The following is a 22,545-nucleotide window of genomic DNA, read 5'->3' on the forward strand; positions in this document are numbered from 1 at the left end:
TCGTGGAGCTTCCTGCCCATGCATAGCTCTGCCAGCAGAGAGATGCCATTTGCACATTCACACACCCGCTAGTGCTATTCGCTCCACGAGTGGGTTGAAGGGCAGTGGCAGGCTGAAGAGCTCTTCCCTCCGGCCCCGGCCCCGAGCCCACACAGGGGCAGCAGGGAAATGCGGTTCTCCCCTCCAGAGCTGGGAATAAAACACCAAGGAGTCCTCCATCCCTGACCACTGCTCTCAGCACCACACGGCGCTCCTTCCCCAAATTAGGGGGGGGCGCGCGTGCATGTTCCTTTTCAGATCCAAAACTGGTGCAGAACAAAGGGAAGATCTGCAACAGCTGGAGAAAAGCTGCTGGTGAGTGGCACACCTGTGCGTAGTTTAATTATCCTTAGCCTCAAAGTCACAGGGCTTATGCCACAAGGTGGCAACACAGCTCCAGAAAAGAGTTTCTCTGCCTTTACATCCTCCGCACTCCCAGGAGCGGTGTGCTCTACAAAACAAGTGAATTATAGTTCTCACCTGGCCCCTGTGAAGGTCTCCAGCTCAGCACTATCCTTGTCTATCAGCAGGTGAAAGAGAAGTGACTCCGCCAGTCTGTGGGAGAGCTAGGAACAGAACCCAGGAGTCCTGGCTCCAACCCTGTACCTCAGATTATCCTTTAAAACCCTACTTGACTCCTGGAGAAAGTCAAGAAAAAACAGGGCAGATTTCAGAGGCCCTAAGTATGATCTAGTTGTCAGAGCACAGGGCCTGGGAGCCAGGACTCTTGGGCTCTCTGATCTCCACCTGTGAAGTAGGCCAGGGGCTCACGGTCACTGATCACTTCTCCCAGCTCTAGGGGAGGACATAGTCGCTGTGTAAGCAGTTTAGCACAGGAAGTGAGGGATACCTTATTCAACTGATGCTTCAAAGGGAGTTGTGGGGGGCACACTATTCATGGTGGAATGCAGCCAGGACACCAAAGTTTCAATCCCAAAAAGCACCATGGGATCTTTAAACCAAGATCCTAGCAATTCATGGTTACTAAAAACCCCACCCCAGGGACTTGGATGAAAGCCAGAGCCCTGCCTCAGAACAGCTCCTGCTGTCACCATGCTGAAATATGGGTTTGGTACTGACAGAGAAAGACTTCAGCTATTCCGGCTGAACAACCAACCCCCCTTTCTGGCAGTGACTAAACTGCTCCTGGGGGCTCCCATGCAGGTTCCGACCTTGTGCTGCATGAGCCAAGGGGAATTATTGGTATCTTGAATACACGAATGGGTTAACCATGCTTGAAATTTAAGAGAAACGAAGAAAAGGCGCTTTAAAAATGTAGTGCCATTTAATACTCAAGGACGATCTATCAAAACCCCCAGGACCCTGTTTCCCAAATGGAGTCATTTTACTGGTTCTGCTTCTTCTAGCAAAAGCTCCAGGGTGTTCCAGTTTTCAAATTCTTCTTCCAATCTGTCCTTGTCTGACACATCTTCACCTCTCCTCACCCAAAATATCCTCCCTGTCTGCACTGGAAATATGGTTCCAAGGCCACGGGTGACATGCGGGAGCCAGGCAGGGTGTGTGTAAAGTTCAGGAATGAAGATTTATTGATCTGAGATCCAAAAAGTGAGGTAAATAGCAAGAAGCCGGAGGAGCAAACCTGAGAAAAATCCTCTTAGGAAGCCATGAGTCACAGGACCTACATTTATACCAATTCATTTTATAAGAAGAGAGCAGCTTCTCTCAATGAAGAGATCTTTGCCATCGCAGTTTCTCCTGCAAGATTTCCTCCCTGGCACTCTGAGCTCTGCTGCGCTGGCTTTTCTCTCGATATTTCTTCTCCTCCAGCAGCACTGAAGAGGTCAGAAGTTCCTCTTTAGCTCGAGGGTCCTGATTCAAGTTCTCACCCAGATCCCTGAAAATGTCGGGGCTCCCAATCTGGAGGAGAGCTCAGGAGAGATGATTCCAGTACATTACATCTACTTCCATCTTGAGCCATTGTATTAGGACCTCTTTGCACTGCTCTGTGCAGATAACGCCTTGCTGGTGGCAGGACGATCTGTGTTCTTCTCCCCAGATAGTTGCTTCAGTTCCTTCTCCGGGCTGGTGACCTGAGCTGTTGACTGAAGTAAGCCAAGGCCTCCTGGTGTTTGCAGTCAGGCAAAATAGAAAAGCCCAGCTTTCAAAACTGTACACTGCTAAATGCTGTACCAGATAAGGAGCAAACTTTATTATGGTTTGTGGAACAGATTCTTGTAAACAGATATACTGGGAAACTAAGTCTCACAGACAGAATGGTTAACAAGTAAGGTAAATGGCTTTGCTAACTGAATTAGAGGCATTCAGCTCACAAGCAAGATATAGCACTCAAAGTATGGGAATTGCTAATGTAGCTAGAAGTGTGATTTAGAAAAAGTTATGTTATCAAAACAAGGAAGTAAATGAGTATAGTGCATTGTACTTAAGCTTGGCAGAAATCAGTTTTTATTTTTTATCAATTTAAATCTTCACAGCTGCCCAGAATTCAGGGTTTTAAGCATTTCTTCCCCTGCCATTCCTCCCCCCCCCATTTTTATTTCTTTCCATTTTCCCAATCATAGGAAATTACAGGGGGTATCAGCCAATGATTTAATGACAGCAGATGTTGAGATTCAAGTTAAAGCTTTTTAACCGTTCAAACACAGATTGTCAGCATCACGTGTAAATATCATTAAATCGTACTTCACGTTCTCAAGCAGCATTTTCTTACTCTGCCAGATTTCAATTACTGATGGAAAATTTGTCGGTTTGTGTCTGGATGCTGAAATCAAATTCTATCGACAAATCTAATCCTTCCAGGCCTAATTATATTTTAGAATACTGGATTAGAACACTAAAACTGAACTATAGTTAGGGGCTGCAACCTTTGCATGACCCTTTCTCTGTATACAACAGAAGAATAAGAAATACAGTCAACTCTCTAGTCTTTAGATATTCTGCTACGCTTGGCAACTATAGACACTTTGGTTTTACAAAATATGTATGGAGTCAGATAAGAGAAAGGTAAGGATTTGAATATTATATAAAACATATGATATTGGCTAACAAATACAATTCATAGTTAAGCTCCTCCAAAATGCTTTTTACTTATGTTACATTGTTTAATCAAGGCGAAATGTGAAATTACAATCTCAGTGTTCAGAAACATTCCAAAGAAGAAGAACAAACAATTTTGCTGATGCTTAGCTAACATACCCTATGCACCAAGCTATAGCTGACGCAGGATGTCTCTAAGGCTTTGCTGACTTTTGGAATGCAATGGTCTAAACAAGATAATAAACTAGTTACAAGTTTACTACAGGGCTTGTGCTAACCTTGCAAAAGGTTTGCAAAACCATATCACAGATAACAAACAAGTAGTAATGCAAAGAAATAGTGACACCCTTATTCCTAGTACCTACAGAAGCAGAGTGCTGCTTAGATTTTGAGAGACAGCTGGCCAACTGCATTCCACCTCTCTGGGAGGTGGTAATGTATTGTTCTTTCCTTCACAGGTTTGGGTACCCTCACTGTTCTGCCAGAGGGGAGAAGGAAGCTCTCTAAGAGCCACTGCATTACTGCAGAATAGTCGGGGCACAAGCACAACCTCGCCATATCCCCTCTGCCCTAGCAGCTTCTTGTTGGGTCTGCTCTGCATCTGGTGTATAAGGCCCCTGCTCTAGGGATAGTCTTTGATGTAGGAAGCCAAAGTGGTTGCAGAGGAGGGATGAATTCCCACCACAGTCTTATCTCCTCCTGGTCCAGATGCAGTGCTATAGCTCTGCACCTTCACACTTGTGATGCTGCTTCCCGAAGCCCCCCTGCTCCCTTTCGGATCCAGAGAGAGGGAGCTGCCATCCAAGAGAAGTTTCCCCACATCTCCTTCAGGGCCCTAGAATTAGACATCTCGCTGCAGAGAAAGCTCTGCGATTCTGGCCAGTTTCCACGCAAACCCAGGCCAAATTTGGTTGGTTTTAACTCGAAGTTCAAACCAGGCCCCACAGACTGAACCTAGAAGCTCAGACCTACATGAAATGAAAAGACTTCTCGTGAACCAAAACAGCTGATATTCTCCTGTATCTTCCCCAGTGCTCTCAGATCCCAGCTTGAATCAGAACAGGAAATGCTAAGGCACTGTATGAAATAACTGGACATTGGTCCCCAGGATGTAAAGTTCAGACCCAGAGTCAAACTTTAGTGAGTAGAGGGTAGAAAAGGGTTTCAGAGACAAGGTTTTGGTTCAGACCTAATACATAAAATAAAGTGATTCAGGCCAGGCAGAAAATGCTTGATCAACTTGAATTTCAAAACATTACTCACATGAGCCCTGTTTTGACCATTGGTTTTAACTACTGGCATTAGCATCAACCACACCTTGATTAGTATTTACTTCTTGGATCAGTATTTTGATATTGATTTCAGCACACGTCAATGAACATATGTGGTTACATTACGGACTGTCAATACCAGATGATCCAACAGGGAAGCCAGAACCTGGTATCAGTGAGTTCAGTGTGATGACACTTGCTCTGGAACGAGTCATGTTCTGGAGCATGCATGAAATGCAGCGTACGGCACCTGTTCCTCAGCCCTGGTCCGTTAATTCCTGTCAAACTTGTTCTCCAGGCAAAAACAATGCATCAGACTCAGGGGGTCAGATTTTCGCGTGTTGATCACCCACAACTGGAGTCGGATTTTCAGAAGTGCTCAGCATCCAGCAGTGCCCATTGTAACACTTTGGGAAAAATCTGCCCCTAAGAGCTGCTCTAAGCTCTTTTGAAAATTTGGCTCCGATTGCGGGTGCCAAGCCCTTGAAAACTTTATCCACATCCTTATCAGAAGGATGTGGATAAATTGGAGAGAGTCCAGCGAAGGGCAACAAAAATGATTAGGGGTCTAGAACACATGACTTATGAGGAGAGGCTGAGGGAGCTGGGATTGTTTAGCCTGCAGAAGAGAAGAATGAGGGGGGATTTGATAGCTGCTTTCAACTACCTGAAAGGGGGTTCCAAAGAGGATGGCTCTAGACTGTTCTCAATGGTAGCAGATGATAGAACGAGGAGTAATGGTCTCAAGTTGCAGTGGGGGAGGTTTAGATTGGATATTAGGAAAAACTTTTTCACTTAGAGGGTGGTGAAACACTGGAATGCGTTACCTAGGGAGGTGGTAGAATCTCCTTCCTTAGAGGTTTTTAAGGTCAGGCTTGACAAAGCCCTGGCTGGGATGATTTAACTGGGAATTGGTCCTGCTTCGAGCAGGGGGTTGGACTAGATGACCTTCAGGGGTCCCTTCCAACCCTGATATTCTATGATTCTATGATTACAGAAAGCAAAACCACCTTGTGGCTCTCATGCTAGATACTTTGTGCCTAACGATCGGTCTTTGACTTATGAAATACATGAAAACCTAGTAGCTTGAACTGCTGGAAGTTCAGTTACGATCCACAGCTGTGTCTCAAGGTGAGAGAGTCAGACAGTGAGCCCCGCTCAGACGGGAGATGCCCTTACTGCCACAGCTTAGAAGGGCAATGGTCTCTTATAATTAATCAGACATTTGTTCAACCTACGTCACCCACGATGAATAACCAGCTACCTGCTGGACCTGTTTTAAGGCCTCCTTGGGGAGGTTCAGCTGCTCAGCCCCTCTCAGGATCAGGCCCTTAGACTCTTTTTCTGAGGAGTTTGATTGTCTCTGCCCTCCTGCATGGTAGACAGAGGATTTCCTGTCTGCGCGAAAGGAACGCACTTTCCTATTATCCTGCTGGGTCCTATCACACCCACACAGGGACTTGGTTTCAGTATGGCAACCCCTTTTAGCTACTCCCTGGCTAGGGAATGAAAACAAACATTCCCTGCTTGCGGCTGAGCAGGGAGGCCCCTGAAATCCAACACAGCGCTCCCTGTGCTTCCACTCAGATCACAGTCAAGAGATTAACAAGGAGGGGGAGGGGGATAGGGAAGCGACTCACACTATGTATCTGTCCCAGCACCAATACCAAGGTGGTTGGGGTTGAATTAGATCTGGGAACTTCAGCAACAACACTGGGGTCTGGGAACACTGTCCTAAAATTCACACTCAACGCAGATGAGGTTTCCTGGAAAACTCTGCACCAAATTTCTCCTCTGCAGGAGGGAGACAACCTGCTTCCTACTTTCTGCTGAATTTATAAACCCTACCACCTTCCTCTCACATAGTTATGAATTATTCCAGTAGCCCCTCAAGGCCCCAATGGAGGATCAAGGCCTTATTGTGCTAGGCACTGTACACATTTGGAACAAAGAGACAGCGGATGCCCCAAAGAGCTTCCATGCTAAGGATGAGGTGAGACAATCCAATAACTCCACACTCCTGGCCGCAGCAACAGATTTATCTGAATTAATTTTGGGTTACACTTTATACTAAGGTTCAATTTACAAGTGGTTTTTAAAGGGTTAATAAATGGATTAGTAGATGTTAGAGATGTAAGTAGATGGTTACAAGCAACCTACAGGGTTCTATAACCGTTGATTATTCACTAAAATATCCATTAGTCATTTATTAACCCTTTATGAACTATTTATCAAATGGAACCTTAATATAAAGTGTGACTGAATTTTGAATCCTGCCTATTACATTGAGATAATTGAGTTACTTACTACTGTTCTTAGCACTTAGTTCATGAATAATCCTTCAGGGTAGGCAAGGTTTTGTTTAATTGATTGAGAGCAGACACAGTGTGCTCTGCATTGCATGGTATAGACACTGTCACCATGCTGAGGAGCACACTGTCATGGGGCCAAATCCTGCGTGCTTTACAGTGAGAGTCCCAGTGAAATTATGCAAATAAAGACGAGGAAGAGGTAAGAAAAGGATGCCAGCATGTTTCTGCACAGAATAGCTGTGCGTGCTGGGTGTGATGAGATCACTTTTCTATAGGGGGCGAGGACAATTATATAAGCTAGCAGACCAGTTGCCACATGTTTTTATTCTACAAGAGGTGTGGCACAGATGAATGAGCACCCCCTCCACCCCCCATCACCGATCCATAGAGGATACCTGCCTGCTAGCTACCACTGTTGCCTAATGGTCTTAATCCTTCTGTATGCCGTGCTGTTGTAGCCACCTTGGTCCCGGAATATTAGGGCTTGTCTACACTGCCACTTACAGTGCAGAAGCTTTCCTCACTCGGGGGTGTGAAAAGACATACAGATACACCACACTTAACTTCTACCACAGCTTGAAGTAAGAAGATGTTGAGGGAAAGGGGAGAGAGGGTAGAAAATCAGCAAGTGACTTTGCTGTTCTGATGCATCCAGCTGGAGATCAGACTGCAGCAGGCAATGTTCAGAAGATCTTGGGGACTTCAGTTCACGGAGGGCATGACTACGCTGCAGTTAGACACCCGTGGCTGGCCTGTGCTCCAGCCCGACCATCTACACCACAATTAAAGAGCCTCTTAGCCTGAGCTAGCTGGCCTGGGCCAGCTGTGGGTTTTTAATTGCTGTGTAGACATATCCGGAGAGGTTTAGCTCAGGTCACACAGACCCTGTCCAGACTGTCAACATCCAGAGGCTTCCAGCTTGATTTTCATTAGTACTAATGAGAATATTACAAGGCTGTCAAAGGGCTACATCCATTCCAAATCTGTTAACACTAATTTGATGGAAACTCTAATAAAATGTCACGAGGAAATTTCCCCTCCCCACACCTCTCTCTTTTCAGTCCCCATTATGGACTTTTAATGGACATTGTAAATACTGTAGATACCATTATTAATAGAGATAGCCCTCTAATTAAACTTGCCCCTCCCCCTCATCAACTCTTGATCCTCTGCCACCAGCAGCTGCTCAGAGAAACACTTCATCGTTTAAAAGAGTGAAGCACCTCAAGACACACAATGGCTCTTACATGGCTGAAAAAGTAACATGAGCATCTCTCCAAATTTTCTATAAGGGCACTCAAAAGACAGAAGGGATCTAGGGATAGTAGCATCAATCCGTGCAGAGTTACTCCAGACACACCAAACTGTCTGCAGCAACCAAGGCTGATGTAGTTCCTGATCTGGGGCCTCTCCATAATCCTAGGTACTTGGGAGGTGAGCATCTTGACCACAAAGCCAGCCCTCCTCTCTGCTTGGGCTAATACCAAGGCGTCTGAATAAAGATAACAGTCCAGAATCCTTAAGTCTGGCTCTACTCTACCAGAAATGGAAGCTGGGGCCCCCAGCTGGAGGCAGATATTTGAGCCCTAGCAGAAGCAGGAATAGAATAGTTTGAATTGCAACAACTAAGGGCTTGTCTATGCTGCCCCGCCCCGTGAACTACAGGTGTGTGAATTGCAGAGCACACTGAAAGCCTGGCTCTTGCTGCCCCATGTGGATGCTGCTGGCGGAAACTAAAAGGTACCTAGTTCACATTAACACATTTCTGTTTGAAATTGGGCCCTGCTTCTGTTTAGAAAAGTTCACTTTCAACATCTGGCATTCCCAGGTCCCCAATGCAGCCATGAGCTCTCTCTAGCTGCATTGTCTCATGCTAGTGAAATGTTTCTATCAATTGCGCATAGCCTCGCCATTCTCTGGGTTCCCTGATCCATGTATGCTGGTAAATTTATGGGTTTTTCTTCCAATCTCACAAAAGCGTGCATTTGTTTCTGGCAGTGGGGAAAATGAGAATACAAAGGATCCTCTCCCCACAAAACCTCTCCAATGCTGTTTGAATAGCAGAGAAGGCACCCAAAACAGGGAAAGTGCCTGGAGACGCAGAAGACCACAACCTAGGGCAGAACCCAACAGGAAATCACTAGTATCTGTGACATGGGGTATCAGATGTTAACAGCAACTGGGATTGAGAGTCTGTCTACACTAGGGTGTGTAGCTACAATATTCTATACAAGAACAGTGAATTAAACAAAAATACAGACATTTTGAAAGTTACTCAGTACAAAGCAAGCACATTTACCTGAAATTCATACCACTTAATTTGTTAGGTTAAGCTGATTGTGAACTATTTTGAGAACATACAGTGCATCTTTAAAAAAAATAAAGGAAGAGAATTCCATAGAATCAAGATAACTTATACCAGCTACTGGAAGACCATTTTAAAGTGATATAAAACCTCCAGAAGTCAAACATCTGGTGGGAAGTACTAGTACTGAGCCTCAAAATGAGAATTGTGCTACAAATCCAGTTTGAGATTGTGCTGTGAAAAGGAATACCGAATACAAAGAAGTTACCAGACACACAGATACGCAACACAGATGTCACAAAATAATTCCGTGTGTAGATGTAGTTTTGGATGATGGTATGGTGCTTAGATTAAATGGAACTTAAAGACTATGTACCTAGAGATATTGTATTTTTTTTCATATAAACACCCTCCCCCTCCCCACCTGTTAGGTGAAAACTCCCTGGAATACAGAGTAGGTGCAACATATGTATTCTATACAGGCATGTCTGGATTCTTGGGAACAACCTCTAGGTAGGAGCTGCCTCCAGCTCCCTTGAAAGCTAGGGCACAATTGTTTTAAAATCCCAGTCCATACAAGACCATCTCTCCAGGGTTAAGGAACACTTCACAATGTCTGAGGGACTGACCTCTGGACTATATTTCACATGACTATCACCTTGTCCCTTCTTTAGACACACTTTTTTGTCCGTTACTCCATGTCTGATTTTTCCCCCACCTCCCCTTCCTGATGGGAGAAAAAACCTCACCCAATACCCCCTGACCCCCAATTCTCTATCCCAGATGGAGAGACCCCCCCCACCTGCCTAGACATTTATATCACACTCAGCAGCTCCTTCTTTGTTAAAATAGGCCTCCCTCTGCCCCCTTGCTCTGCAGCCAAAAGGCCCCTTTCCCCAGACCCTCCTTGCAGATGTTTCACCTTTTTCTTAGAATAAGTACCCCCACGTGCTCCCTTCCCCTCTCCCTGGTGGAGGGAGCCTTCACCCAGTACCCCAGATGCATCCCCCTGAGCAGAGATTGCCCATGTCTCCCCGGTCTCCCCCCATTTCTCACCTGCAAGTGGACAGGCATGCCCTGGTCCCGCTGCAATCAAGATGGAGGGGGGCTCACAGCCTAGGAGGGAGCTGGTCTCTGACTGCAGCACAAGCCAAGCCCTGGTGCCAGGGCAACCACAGAGCCAGGCCAACGCCTGCCACCCTGGCCTGCTGCAGAAGTGGGCAGGTAGCAGCCTCAGAGGCAGGTGGGCAAAGCACCCCACTGACTGGGGGACGAGGCCTGCCACCGCCTTTAGCCTGTGCCCATCACCATGGGAACTGACTGGCCTCAGCAGCCATGTCCTGGTCACCCTGCTCCTCAGGCGAGGCCCAGGGGAGGGAAACCAGCAAGAGTCCCTTCTCCTCCAGAGGCAAAGCTGCGCTGCTCTGCTCTGCTCGGAGGGAAGCGCCTGACGAGGGGACGAGCCTCACCTGGGCTCAGCCAGGCCTCCAGCTGCCACCATTCAGCTTCCCAGAGCCAGGGTGCGGGGAGGATTGCTACCCCTGGGAGAGAGGGTTGCCAACTTTGGTTGGACATAGTCCTGGAGGTTTCATCAGATGACACAATCTTTAATTAAAGATTAATCTTTAATTCCTGGGGATTCCAGGACAATCCTGGAGGGTTGGCAGCCCTACTTGGAGAGCTCTCTTCCCAAAGATACTCCTATAAAATCCAGAGGCCAACAAGGCTGCAAACATCCTATATAACCCCACAGCTTCCCAGAGGGTGAGAGCTGCTTCCTCAGTTCCTGCCCCAGCATGTTCCCCCTCGGTGGGGAAACCACGGTGGGAAAGGGCCTTGGCCCATGGGGTGCCCTGAAGGAACAGTGAGGAATCTGCACGTGTGCTTACCAGCTCTGCCTCCAGAGCCCCCATCATCTCCTAAGAGACACCCACCTTGACATTCACACAGGACAAAGCTCTGCTTTGATGGGGGGAGGGCGGCTCTGGGAGCGGAGAGACAGGGGCTGAGCAGAGGGTCCCCAAGCCACCCTGTCAAGGAGGCCTGAGGAGCAACACACTTTGCAGTGCCCCTTTACTGCTGCTCCACAAAAGTCAGCACGCACTTCCCTAGAGCAGGTGGGCAGGATCTCCAGGGGTCTGGTCCCACACCCCAAAGCAGCTCCCTTGTGGTCATCTCATATTCGGGGAGAGCTAGTTCTGTAGTCTGCTGTGCTGGAAGGAAGGAATCAGCTGCTGTGTACCTACATGGTCACCAGTTAAACCACGCACAGGTGTGCAGTGTTAGTGACCAGAATACTAGGGCTCCTGCTCCAAATATCACAGAGCTAATGTTTGGCTGCAAAGGAGACTCTCCATTTATTGCCAATAACAGGACTCTGTGGACCTCTAGCCACTAGAGGGCAGCACTGCCAAAAACAAGTGAAGTACTGATCCTCTCCAGCAGTGGGCAGTAGCTGTGTAATAAACAGAACTGGGCAGGAAAGGGTTTCCCTGTCCTGGGAAAATATTTGAGATTTAGAAAAAATTCCCTGTCTCAAATTGAGATGAAAAATAATAATCTCAAAACTTTTTGCAAACCAACATGTGTGTGGTTTGGGTCCACTGAAACTTTTATTCTGATCATTTCCAAATGCTTTGTCTCTGACCCTTTTTAAAAAATTATTTAACTATAATTAGCTTAAATTTCAAAACAGAACCATTTTGAATCAGGAAACTCATGTTTTGTTTCTAAAACGTTGAAACAGGACATTTTGATAATGTGAAAACTTTTTTCCAACAGGTTTTCGAGCGGAGTAAATTTGTCAAAACCAACTAATTCCCACAAACACATTCAGTTCTGCTGAAGCAACGTTTTTGGGTGGGAAAACTTCTAGTCAAAAAATCCCTGACCAGTTGTCACAATAGGGTACAGATTCCCTGGCCGTATTTCCACGCTGTTACTGTGACGATTCCAAATACCACTGTGAACGTTCTGAGAGAGAGATGATGTAATGAATAATAAACTACATGCTCTTGCAGTCAAACGTTGTTTTTCATGTAATCTCTTTAATACTGTGTAATACTTTTCTTTTTAAAATACAGTATTTTTTGAGGTAGACCATTACAGTTCAAAAGCATTTCTTTTCAGACATTAATAAGACATGAATTAAATACTTTCATGTACAATATGTTGCAAAATGAGGTAGAAATGGTTACAGAGGATGTACAAAGTCAAATATGATAATAAGAAAAAGAGTCTTCAAAAATCCAGTACCACTTTTTGGAGGAAAGGTGAGAGGGAGGGCAAGGAGGATGCTAAAAGGAGGTACATTTTAAAAATATCCCCAAGAGCCAACTTTGTAGAAAGGCGATCATGGTACTATCAAGTGAATGTGCAGATACACACGTACACAGGTGAACCTGAAAAAGTTCATGTAGATATCATAATATTTGGACATAGCCTCCTCCTGTGATGTCTCATGCAGCAGGAAATAGAGAGGCTTTGGCTATACTGAACATAACAAGGTATTCTTTGTTGAGGTCCTGGACACAGACCCTTCAGTCCTCTCTGGCTCTTCAGCTCACAGCTTGTGCAGCTTGCTGCCACTATCCTGGATCTCCTTAAGTCCCAGCCTGGAGTACAACTCAGGGAACGTGCTGCTAATTACACCACAGAGACATTTATATTTCTTGGGAGATTTTTGCTGATTCCTCATCTCTGCGAGTGGGATTATCCCCCATTTTACAGATGGGCAAACTGAGGCAGAGAGCATGTTATAAAACTAATCCAAGGTCGTGCAGTAAACCCATGACACCATCAGGGAACAGAGCCCAGAAGTCTTGGTTCCTTGTTGCCTCTTAATAGACAAAAAATAAAGAACAGTTCCTCTTGTATAGTACTTCCAATTTCATATAAAACAAGAACACAGAAACATTTTTTAAAAAAAATCTTTTGAAAATTGTCTGGGTCATGTTATCTTATTGTATTTCAACCAGTTTATCCAATGTCTCTCACGTATACACCCTCCCCTTACCAACTGATGTTGTCCATACCCCACTTTTAACGCTGGACACCCAATTTGTCCCCCAGCCATTCAAACCAGCAGTCAGGTGCCCAAATACATGCCTTAGGTGCCTGAGTGTCAATCTGAGAGCCCGACCATGGCATTGGATCTCTTAAATTTAGCGGCCAAGTTTTGAAAACTGGCCCAACACAGTCAAACTTGATAAATTAAAAAAAATTAAAATCCCCTGCACCTTTTCAATCCTCTCCCTCCTCAGGGTTCCACTGTCAGTCAACTCCTTCCCCCTTTGCTTTATTCATTTTCATGCATTACTAATCAAGGGAAGATAGACCAACCAGAAATCCTTTCCCCAAGAGAGCCAAGTCTAGCCATTCTTAATTCTCAGTGGGAAATCAGAAAAAGGATGAGGGTCTGGCTGGAGCCAGATACCATCATTAAGAAAAACAAGTGGCTAGAATTTTAGAGGGTCGATTCCTGCAGCCTACTGCATGTATGGTCTTGCTGCCCCTTTTCTTTCAGTGAGCAGCTGTTCAACCATTGTACATGGACTGTAACTAGGACCATTTCCAAACCACCAACATATATAACAGGGGAAGTGCTGAGTCTGGGCAACAGCCCCAGGGAATCCCTGGTCATAGAGAATATGGGTTGATTCCTGACACCTGGGGACTTTTGGTTAATACAGAATGTAACTCTGTGTCTTGGGCAAACTTCAGCAAGAAGAGTCAGGTGCAGCTATTTCAGGGACTATATCCTGGTCTGAGTGGCAAGCACATATTCCAGCAGTGAGTTGCCCAGTAAGTGCCACCACTGGACACCTCACTGCAAGCAGCTCTCTCTAGCTGCTGAACACTTTCTGGCTTTTGTTTTCCATGATTTCGAAAGAACAAATGAAGAATCCTAGAGAGAAAAAGCAGAAAAACTGAGCCCTGTGTGAAAAGTGCCCTGGGTCTCATCCAGTGTTTTATACTAAGCCCTCAGAGATAATGGAGAAGAGCTTATTTAATTTGCCTCCTAAATTATACACTCATGTAAGGCTACTTTAATAGCCTGGGCTTCTGCTTTCTCAATGGTTAAACGCAGCAGCTGTCCGAGAGACGGAGCACTGGTTAGAGCTGCCAAGGTTCTCGAATCCAACCCGGAGAAGGAGATGCCTCAAAAGGAGCTGGTGGAAAGACCCTGAAAGAAAGTGAGATATTAGGATCTGAGGAAGCAGAGGGAGGAGGGAAGGAATGAATGAGAGCAGTGAAAACAATCCAATCCAACGCAGCACACCTGCCCCCACAAGAGACAATGGCACTTTTCAAGTGGCAATGCTTGTCACAGCCCGCAAAGGGCAGCGGAATGCAGCACAGTGAAGAACAAATAAAGGACAGTGCTATCCCTCTCCAGCTTCTGGGTCAATCTGATTATTGCAAATTGAGATGAAGGTGGAGATCGATACAGAAAGTGAAAAGGAACATCTGCACCATAAAAAGTAACAGAGCCCTGTTTGCACTCATCATCCAAAGATCTGATCCACAGTTCAGTGAAGTGGATAGGGTTCTAGTTCCATTTACTCAAAAGGGCTTTCAATTGGGCCCTACATCGTTTTAAATGGTTGGTCTGGTTATACAGTAAATCTGCACAAAGCTAATGAACGCTGGTTGTCACAAGCACATCAGTGCTATTCTGCTACTTGCTCTGGTCCATCAGAGGCAGAGATGGTGCAGTTAGACTGAGTTACATAGTGAGTCTTTACAATGCAGATGCCCCTTTTAAAAAGATTTCCTTTTCAGGCAGCTACTCAAATTGAGGATTTCAAGAAATAGTTTGGGTTGGGGACTGGGCCGTTATATGTTTGTGCAGGGACATCGCATGTTCTGGGTGCGAGTGCAAAAACCTCATTCGTTGTAGGGTGAAGGGGGGAACGTTGCAATGCTAGCAGCAGAATCTTCTCATGAGACACATGGGCTCCAAAGTCAGGACAGAGAAGCAGCAAGCCCCTTAACAGCTCCAGCTCCCTCATCTCACCCCTGCAAACACCCTTCCACTCTCCCTGAGCAGTCAGAGTTCCTGGCTCACAGACTATAGCATGCAAAACCTCTCAAGAAACTGGTTTTATCAAATGCAACACCAACGAAGCTTTGGTGGGGATAAGGGGCATGATTGCAGTCCTGTAGACCATGAGCCAAGGTGTCTGTTCCCTCCCAAATGATTTGTTAAGAACATGCCTAGAGAAAGAAGTTAAGAGGCAGCCATGTGTTGGCACCTGGCACAGGGGCATTATCTGGTGTGAGAAGAGAATGGCTGTGATGAACACAGAGCCAGGGAGGGAACAACTGTGGTACCCTGGCTAGCTTCCCCCAGCTGCCTTCCCCCCAGTAGAGCAAAATGATCTAACTAAGGAAGTGGGAGTGCCTGGACTACACTGCCACTATTCTCTGCTTCTCCTGGCCCAAAGGGGGCCATGGGAACTAAAGCATAAGTTAGAGCACCCCTGAGGCTGCTGTACCTCCAGTTTAACACTGGAGGATATGATGGCCCCTGAAAGCCCACAAAACACAGGGGAGTGCAAAACTGGCTTAAATCCACCTTAACTCCACCTTCCCACACATGCAGGGATGGGAGTAACCGAAATTCAGGACCAGAGAATCTCCCAATGCCCTTGCTAACCTGCTTCATCCTGCTCTGTGCCTCTTCCCTGCCCCAAAGTGGCCAGTTCTCAGCATTAGACGTTAATTCTCCATTGGCCTTTTAGCTCTAGCCCTTCGGCTGCTAAGCATTGCTATAGTGTCCTAGATAAGCACAAACCATGGGCTCACACTCTATTACCAGGCAGTGCCCGCAGTAGTACTTCAAGTGCCTGGGGGTTTGGCATTTTGTATTTCAAGTGCTTGGCTTGTTTTTTATAGGCCGTATAAATGCAGCTCAGGGAGCCAGCCGGGGGCTGAGGTGATGCGAATCTCCACGCGGGTAAGAAGAATACAGTGGGGTTGGGATCGGACCCCTTAGTTCTGGAATGGTGGCAATGCCACTGGGCCAGTGGGTATGATTCCCAGGGGGTCACAATGGTACTGCCCTGCCTTCCCCTACCACTGACTGGGACATACCCATCTTCGCTAGATGGAAGGAAAATGCGAGACCGGAAAAGCCTCTGCATGAGGCGACTGGGCCTTGCATTATTTCAGATGCACACACGGGTCTCAGAGGGTTACAGCTAGTGCCAGGAAGACACACGAGATATTTAGCTTTACCCCTCTGCCGTTGCTCTCTGCTCCTGTAGGGGTGGGTTTTGAGAGGGCCTTGCCTGCAAACGAAGTCCCTGATTCGGCATGTTGTTCTGCACGGGGCAACATGACACGCCAGCAACACAATGTGCAGGACTGGGCAGTAAGAAATGGGCTGAGACCTACCAAACGGCACTAGTTTAACTTCAGCTGTTTTTTAAAAATGATTTAGTTAAACTGGTGCAAACCTCTTAGTTTGGTTTAAAGGCAGCTCGTTTTGTTTCAGCTTCTGCCAACTCCTAACTGACTCTGGGCTACACCGAAATACGCCTGGTTTAAACAAAAAGATGAGCATCCACACAGAGGTTTGCACTGGTTTCATTAAATCTGTTTGAAATCTCACCCTTAAGTAAAGCAGTGCAGCTTTCTCCTGGAGATAAGGCCTTAAACGCACAGTGCAGAAGCCTTTGCAGGTTAAAACTTGGTTCTCTACCATAGTTTTTCCTGTTCACAAAGGCAAAATAAACCTTCTTACAACATGGTTGGGTCTTGACCACACATAAACATGCTCACTTCTGCAGCCCAGGAAGGGCCCCTAGCTGGGAGATGCAAGAAGAGGAAGTGGAGAGCACAACAGAGAAGCAAGCTTTGCAAACCAAGAAAGTTGGGAACATACCCCGTAGGTTTATCCAAAAAGTGGTACTAGCAACAGCTTTTAAACTACGGCACTAATACTCTCTTTTCCTTTGAAGACACGTTACTCCACCAAACGCTACAATAACAATGTGGAAAAAAAAATAAAATAAAATTATGGCATAATATATTGTGAAAAGCACCCGAAATACATTCAGCTTTCATCTTTGTAACAACTTCAAGTTTTGTTTTTTTCTTCTTTCTGTCACCCTTTTTTGGAAGCAAACACATAATGCAGCTTTGTATTGAGTTTGGCAAACTCTTAAGATCTTTTCCCCCCCTTCCCTTTCTTGAGAAGATAAAAGAGTTTTTAAAAACACATTCGGGTTTGTTTGTTTGTTTGTTTTTTCTGAGGTAATTTTTTTCCTGAGTAGTTAAAAAGAAAAAACAAAAAAATACTACATACATTACAAAAATAAAAATGAGGTCTAGTATATTAAACAATCTACATTTTTCTTTACTTCAAACCTTCCCTCCCTCCTCCCATCTCCCTGTGCCGTTTATTCCTAATAATAAATTCCTCATGATGGCTTGAAAAGATGTTGACTTGTGCGGGGGACAAGTCCTTTGTATGGCACAGTTCAGTACAGAAAAATTGCCCACAGAGCCACAGCCAAAGGGGGCTGGTTTTGTTAAATGATGGCTGAAAAATTTCTATTAGGAACAACAACAACAAAAATCAGGTCTCTGTAAATCGACTAGAGAGCTGTCGTATCACGCATGAGAAGGCTAAAACCAAACACATCTCCACCTGGCTGCATCCTTTACGTTGCTGGTCTCAAAACGGATGAACGGGAAAGTAGACGAATAATAAATAGATTATCCTGAGTTCAGTGAGCGACTACTTCCAAAAACAAAAACAAACAAACAAAATCAGTCAAGTATGACATAAAAAAGCCTGTAAAAGAATTTGTTTGTGTTCGGGTCTTTTCTTGGATCAAGTATTTCACCTTCAGATCAGCTTGGACATAGGAGAAAGACAAAAGACACTGACTGAATTCATGGGCGAGCTGTGATTCCATCCTTAGCAGCTGGAGCTAGACCAGAGACTCCAGAGCAATAGATCTTAACAAATACAAAATAATCCCCCCGAATCTTCCACTCAGAGGTCAAGCTGGCACACAACCAACAACACCATCAACAAAAAAAATGCCACTGGAGTCTGAGGCTGAGGGCTTGGCTCCCCCAGCCCACCCCTTCCACGCGCCGTCAGTGCCTGGACCCGTACATTTTGTCCCACTCCATGTACAAGTCCAGCTCCTTCTGGGAGACGGTGGGGCGGACTTTACAGAAGGCGTTCTCGAAGTCTTTATAGGAGGTGGGCTGCAGCTGGCCTGGCAGGCTGTGGAGTTTGGTGGGGCCGGCCTGCTGGCACAGCTGGATGAGCTCGCTGCCCGAGTAGCTCTCGGTGTGCTGCACGAGGGAGGCCATCTCCCGTTCACTGAGGCAGTAGTTCTGCTGGGCCAAGGTGTGGTGGAGGATCTGCCGCCGGGCGATGCTGTCGGGCGGGGAAATGTAGAACCGCTTGGTGAACCTCCTCTGGGAGGCTTCGTCCACAGTGCTGGGCCGGGTGGTCGTCCCGATGACGACGACATTCTGCTCGGCTGAGGTAGCTATGTTGTCCAAGTAGGAAAGCAGCTGAGTCTTGAGGCCGCTCGCCTGGGCGGCTTCTTCACCAGCGCAGGCCACGAGGAGGGACTCCACCTCGGAGATGAGCACCACTGATGGCTGACGGCAGCTGGCCACGAAGAAGACCGTCTGCAGGATCTTCTCGGCCTCGCCCTTCCACTTGGAAAGCAGGGCCGTCCCGCTGAGATTCAGGAAGGTTGAGCCCAGCTGGGTGGAGATGCACCTGCTCAGCAGGGTTTTCCCTGCTCCACGAGGCCCGAACAGTAGGATGGCTCTGGGTGGCCGGCTCTCCCCAGTGTAGGCCCCAGGCCTCAGGATAGGCCACACCAGCTCTTCCTCGATGGCGGCTTTGACCGAGACCTGGCCAGCAATGTCCGTCCATTGGACGGGCGGGCTGCAGTCGACGATTTTGTTGTTCACCAGCTCTAGTATCAGGGGGTCTACGTTTTTCAGCTGCTCTTCCACAGGCTGGCTGCTGAACCCCTGCGGCTTGGCCTGCATCCCGTGGGTGAAGGCATGACCTTGCTCGCCACCTGCACGCTCGCCATTGGCGAGAGGTGGGGTGAACTTCTCAAAGCTCTCCCCGGGCCTCAAAGGGGCTTCCCCGGCGCCATACGGAGGGGAGACCAGGCCTTTCATGGGCTGGCTGTTGTACTTCCCTACATGCTCCTCCAAGGCCACTGTCGCCGCTGCTCCCGTCGGCCTTTTCCCAGCCTTGAAGGGCAGCTGAGAGGTCTCGGTGCTTCGGCTGAAGCTGTTGCCTCCACATTCGCCGTTGTCGGACATCTGGTATGGCGACTCAGGGGTGGACTTTGGTTGCTCGTAGCTGTATTTCCTGTACCTGCCCTCAGCTTCGTCCTCCCCCCCCGGGATATCAAAGGCCTTTCGTTTCAGGGAGCCCCCCGAGTCGCTGCTGAGGGGGGGCACTGGGAGGGGGGGCAGGCTGGAGCTCTGGTAGCTATAACCAGGGATGCCCGGGGGCCGGGAGGAGGGGGGCGGCGGGGGGATGGGGGTGGGTGCAGCAATGCCCGAGGGCAGGTAAGAGGCCGACGGGTGCGGAGGGTGGATCCCCCCGTAGCCGGGCTGAGGCGCGTAGCTGCCTGAAGCGTAGTTGTACATGGGTCCTGAGGAGCTGTAGCTGGGGACCAGCGCCGAGGAAGGGTGCGTGGGCTGCAAGAGTCCTGAGCTGTGCAGGGTTGACGGGTGGGGAGGGGGAAGTGCTGTCGCGGGCTGGCTGCAGTAGCCCGATGGCAGGTAGGTGCCACTGTAGCCTGAGGTATACTCCTGAGACAAGCCAAGGCCGCTGGAGCCGGCGGCTCCCCCACACGAGTTAGTGGGATAAATGGGGTCCCGAGCAACCTCGCAGACAACAGGGGAGCTGCCAAGCCCTACCGGCCCATTTCCTGGGGCAGAAGGAACAACCCCCTTGGAGCCAGGCAGCCCATCGTGCATGGTGTTCAGGGGGTAGGCACCGTCCGAGCCGTGCGGCATCGGCCAGGGCTCCACGTCACCTTTCTGCCCATTGAGCGGCCCAAAGGCTCCATCTCCATAGCTGTTCAGCACCGGCCTCTCATAGGGCGAGTCCAGCACCCCCGAGTACTTCTCCGCATACCTCTTGAGGAGGTTGGAGGCCGTCAGCGCGGAGATGTCGTCGTTGGCCCAGGCGTAGTTGAAGCGCTGCCGGCTGCTGTGGTAGAGGTCAGATTTGTGGGCCGGTGAGGAGGTGGTGGAAGAGACATCGAGGTGCTGCTCTGGCCACTGGTTCAGGGGCTGGGCATGCTCTGGTGTCCAGTGCATCTTCAACAGAGCTGGGGACAGGGAAACAGAGGTAGAAAGGGTTAAATACGGTCCTGGAGTAGAGTGGTCCTGCTGAACTGGAGGCAGGTTTAAATGTACGGGGCTCAGCACCCTGCCCTTCTCCGTTTGCTAAACGTAAAGAGGGTCCCAGCTACGCGATAGGGCTCCATGGGTGTCCTCCGCACGGAAGAGGCCAAGAACCCCTCACCTAAATAAAAGTATCCTGATCTCTAGAAGTGAAGAGCAGGCACAAGGCCCACTGAAGTCCGCAGGAGCTGAGGGCAATTAGCACCTTGCCAAGCAGGCCAGTGGTATTCCGGAGCCTGCCTTCAGGCGCTGAAGTTTGAATATTTTAGCAAAAGGCTCTGTGATGTTCATAGAGCCCCTTTTGAGGCTGGGTTGGCTTCTCTTTAGGAGAATTTCTATGCCCTATGATTTTGGGGGTGGGGGTGGGGAAGCTTTTTTAAAAAAACTGAATCAGGCTTCAAGACAAAAATGTTTAAGTTACACTGGGAAAACGTTTAGTGACCTATGCAGTCCCAGTTGTAAATATCACCACGTGCCAAAACGGAGATTCGCCCCCAGTGGTCACAAGAATACCAAGACCAGCTGCTTATTTCACTCAAAGTTCTACTAGGCAGCATTTTGTGATCAAGACAAGATTGTGGAACAGTATAGAACACACTGGATCAGGGCCTAAGAGGAGACATTCTCATCTCTGATGGTTTGGAGTGGATTTTAGTCTATTCACACCGATGGGAACCATACACACAATTCCCTGCGTATCACTAATAATCATTGCAGTGCTTTACACGTCTAAGCCACTTTTTATTTGAGAAATTCAAAATAGGACCACAAAACCCACCCAATGAATCATGGATCATTATTATTATTAGTTTCACTGCAGTAGTGCTTGGAGATCCCAGTCACGCCCAAAGCAAGACACTGCAAGTACATCACAAAAAGACAGGCACTGCCCTAAGAACTCACATGCTAAGTCAGAGTTAAGGTTGTTGTGATGAAATATGCATCGACAGAGGATGTAACTCAGATCAGAGCGATGTAGTGTGGCAGTTTCGACTAGCCCTTAGTCTGTTACCCTGGGCCTTGTCGGGGCCTTCACAACACTGCAAAGCCATTTTCACATGGTAGCACTTTGCACTGCCTTTGCACTGGTGTAAATGGCACACAAGGGGCAGACTCCAGTCTGCATTTCTGCTCAGCTTGTTCAAAGGGTTAGAAGATAAGTTTAGGACAGAACACAAAGGATCAGAGTCTCCTCCTCTCAAACATGCAGCTCCCTTCCCGCTTTACGCCAGCAGGAGCAAGAGGAGACTCAGCCAAAAGGGTCATAGCAGATATAGATTTGAGTGAAGACGCTGGGACTCAGATCACAATTTGCTGGGCTATTGGGGTGCTGGCCCCTTGCACAATACTGTCCCTAAAGGCCCTGCGTACAGAGTAAAGCACAAGGCACTGGTTCGTATCAGCACGTGGATAAACCAGGCAGAACGACGCAGACAGGCCTCAAGTTCCACCTCTCCTGACGTGTTGGACACTTTCTATGAATTATCCATGAGCCTATATGAATCCCAGGCTCTTTTCACCAGGCCCATTTGTCACGGGAAATTAAATACATACTGTCAGGGAGGTGAAATATCACAAAGCTGGATGGGTGTTTTCTAAGAGCTGTGCCCTGCCTCCTGGCCTAAAGGCAATGGCTCTGCTGCGCACAAGAGAAGGCTGCAGAAGGGGGAACCTGCTCCCACCGAGCACAGCAGAGCGAGGGTCCAAAGGGACCCTCCCTGCAGCAGTGCTGGGATGGCATACGGCCAGTGCGAATGAGGGAGCAGAGACCCATTGGGCAAACCCGCCATAAAGAGAAGCCAGCAGCTGCTCTGGTCCCCGTGCTGTGGGTGAGTTGGGGGGGGAGGGTTCCCACCTTCCATGGAATCCACCCAGACAAACCTGTTCATGCTGGTGGTCCAGGACCGGGCTCCTACAGAGCCAGCTTCCTTCATTGTGCTCCCTGGGGCGCGTGTGGGTAGGTGGGGAGAGAGGGTATCAAGTGGGATAAGCCGCCATGCCATAGGTGCTGATTCCGTGTGTGCCCCGGGGCTGGAGCACCCATGGGAAAAAAACAGTGGGTGCTCAGCACCCGCCCCATCAACTCCTCCCCCTCCCTCCCAGCACCTCCCGCCAGCCACAATCAGCTGTTCAGGGGGCGCTGGAGGGGAGGGGGAAGAGCCGGGCAGGAAGAGGCAGCGGA

General features: G+C 48.0%; 1 protein-coding gene across 3 annotated transcripts in view; it reads right to left on the minus strand.

The window, feature by feature from the left end:
* Nucleotides 1-11,993: 11,993 nt before the first annotated feature.
* Nucleotides 11,994-22,545, minus strand: part of FIGNL2 (fidgetin like 2) — a 50,992-nt gene continuing 40,440 nt past the window's right edge. For 2 of the 3 annotated variants that reach the window (XM_048832119.2, XM_075121597.1), the window contains exon 2: nt 11,994-20,287. In XM_048832119.2, coding sequence (XP_048688076.1) covers nt 18,060-20,276 — 2,217 coding nt within the window. In that variant the 5' untranslated portion in view covers nt 20,277-20,287 and the 3' untranslated portion in view covers nt 11,994-18,059. The remainder of the gene's footprint in view (nt 20,288-22,545) is intronic. The other variant, XR_012665591.1, reaches the window with a different exon arrangement.

Source organism: Caretta caretta, chromosome 20 (genome assembly GCF_965140235.1).
Source record: "Caretta caretta isolate rCarCar2 chromosome 20, rCarCar1.hap1, whole genome shotgun sequence".
In the NCBI taxonomy this organism is placed as follows: Eukaryota; Metazoa; Chordata; order Testudines; family Cheloniidae; genus Caretta; species Caretta caretta.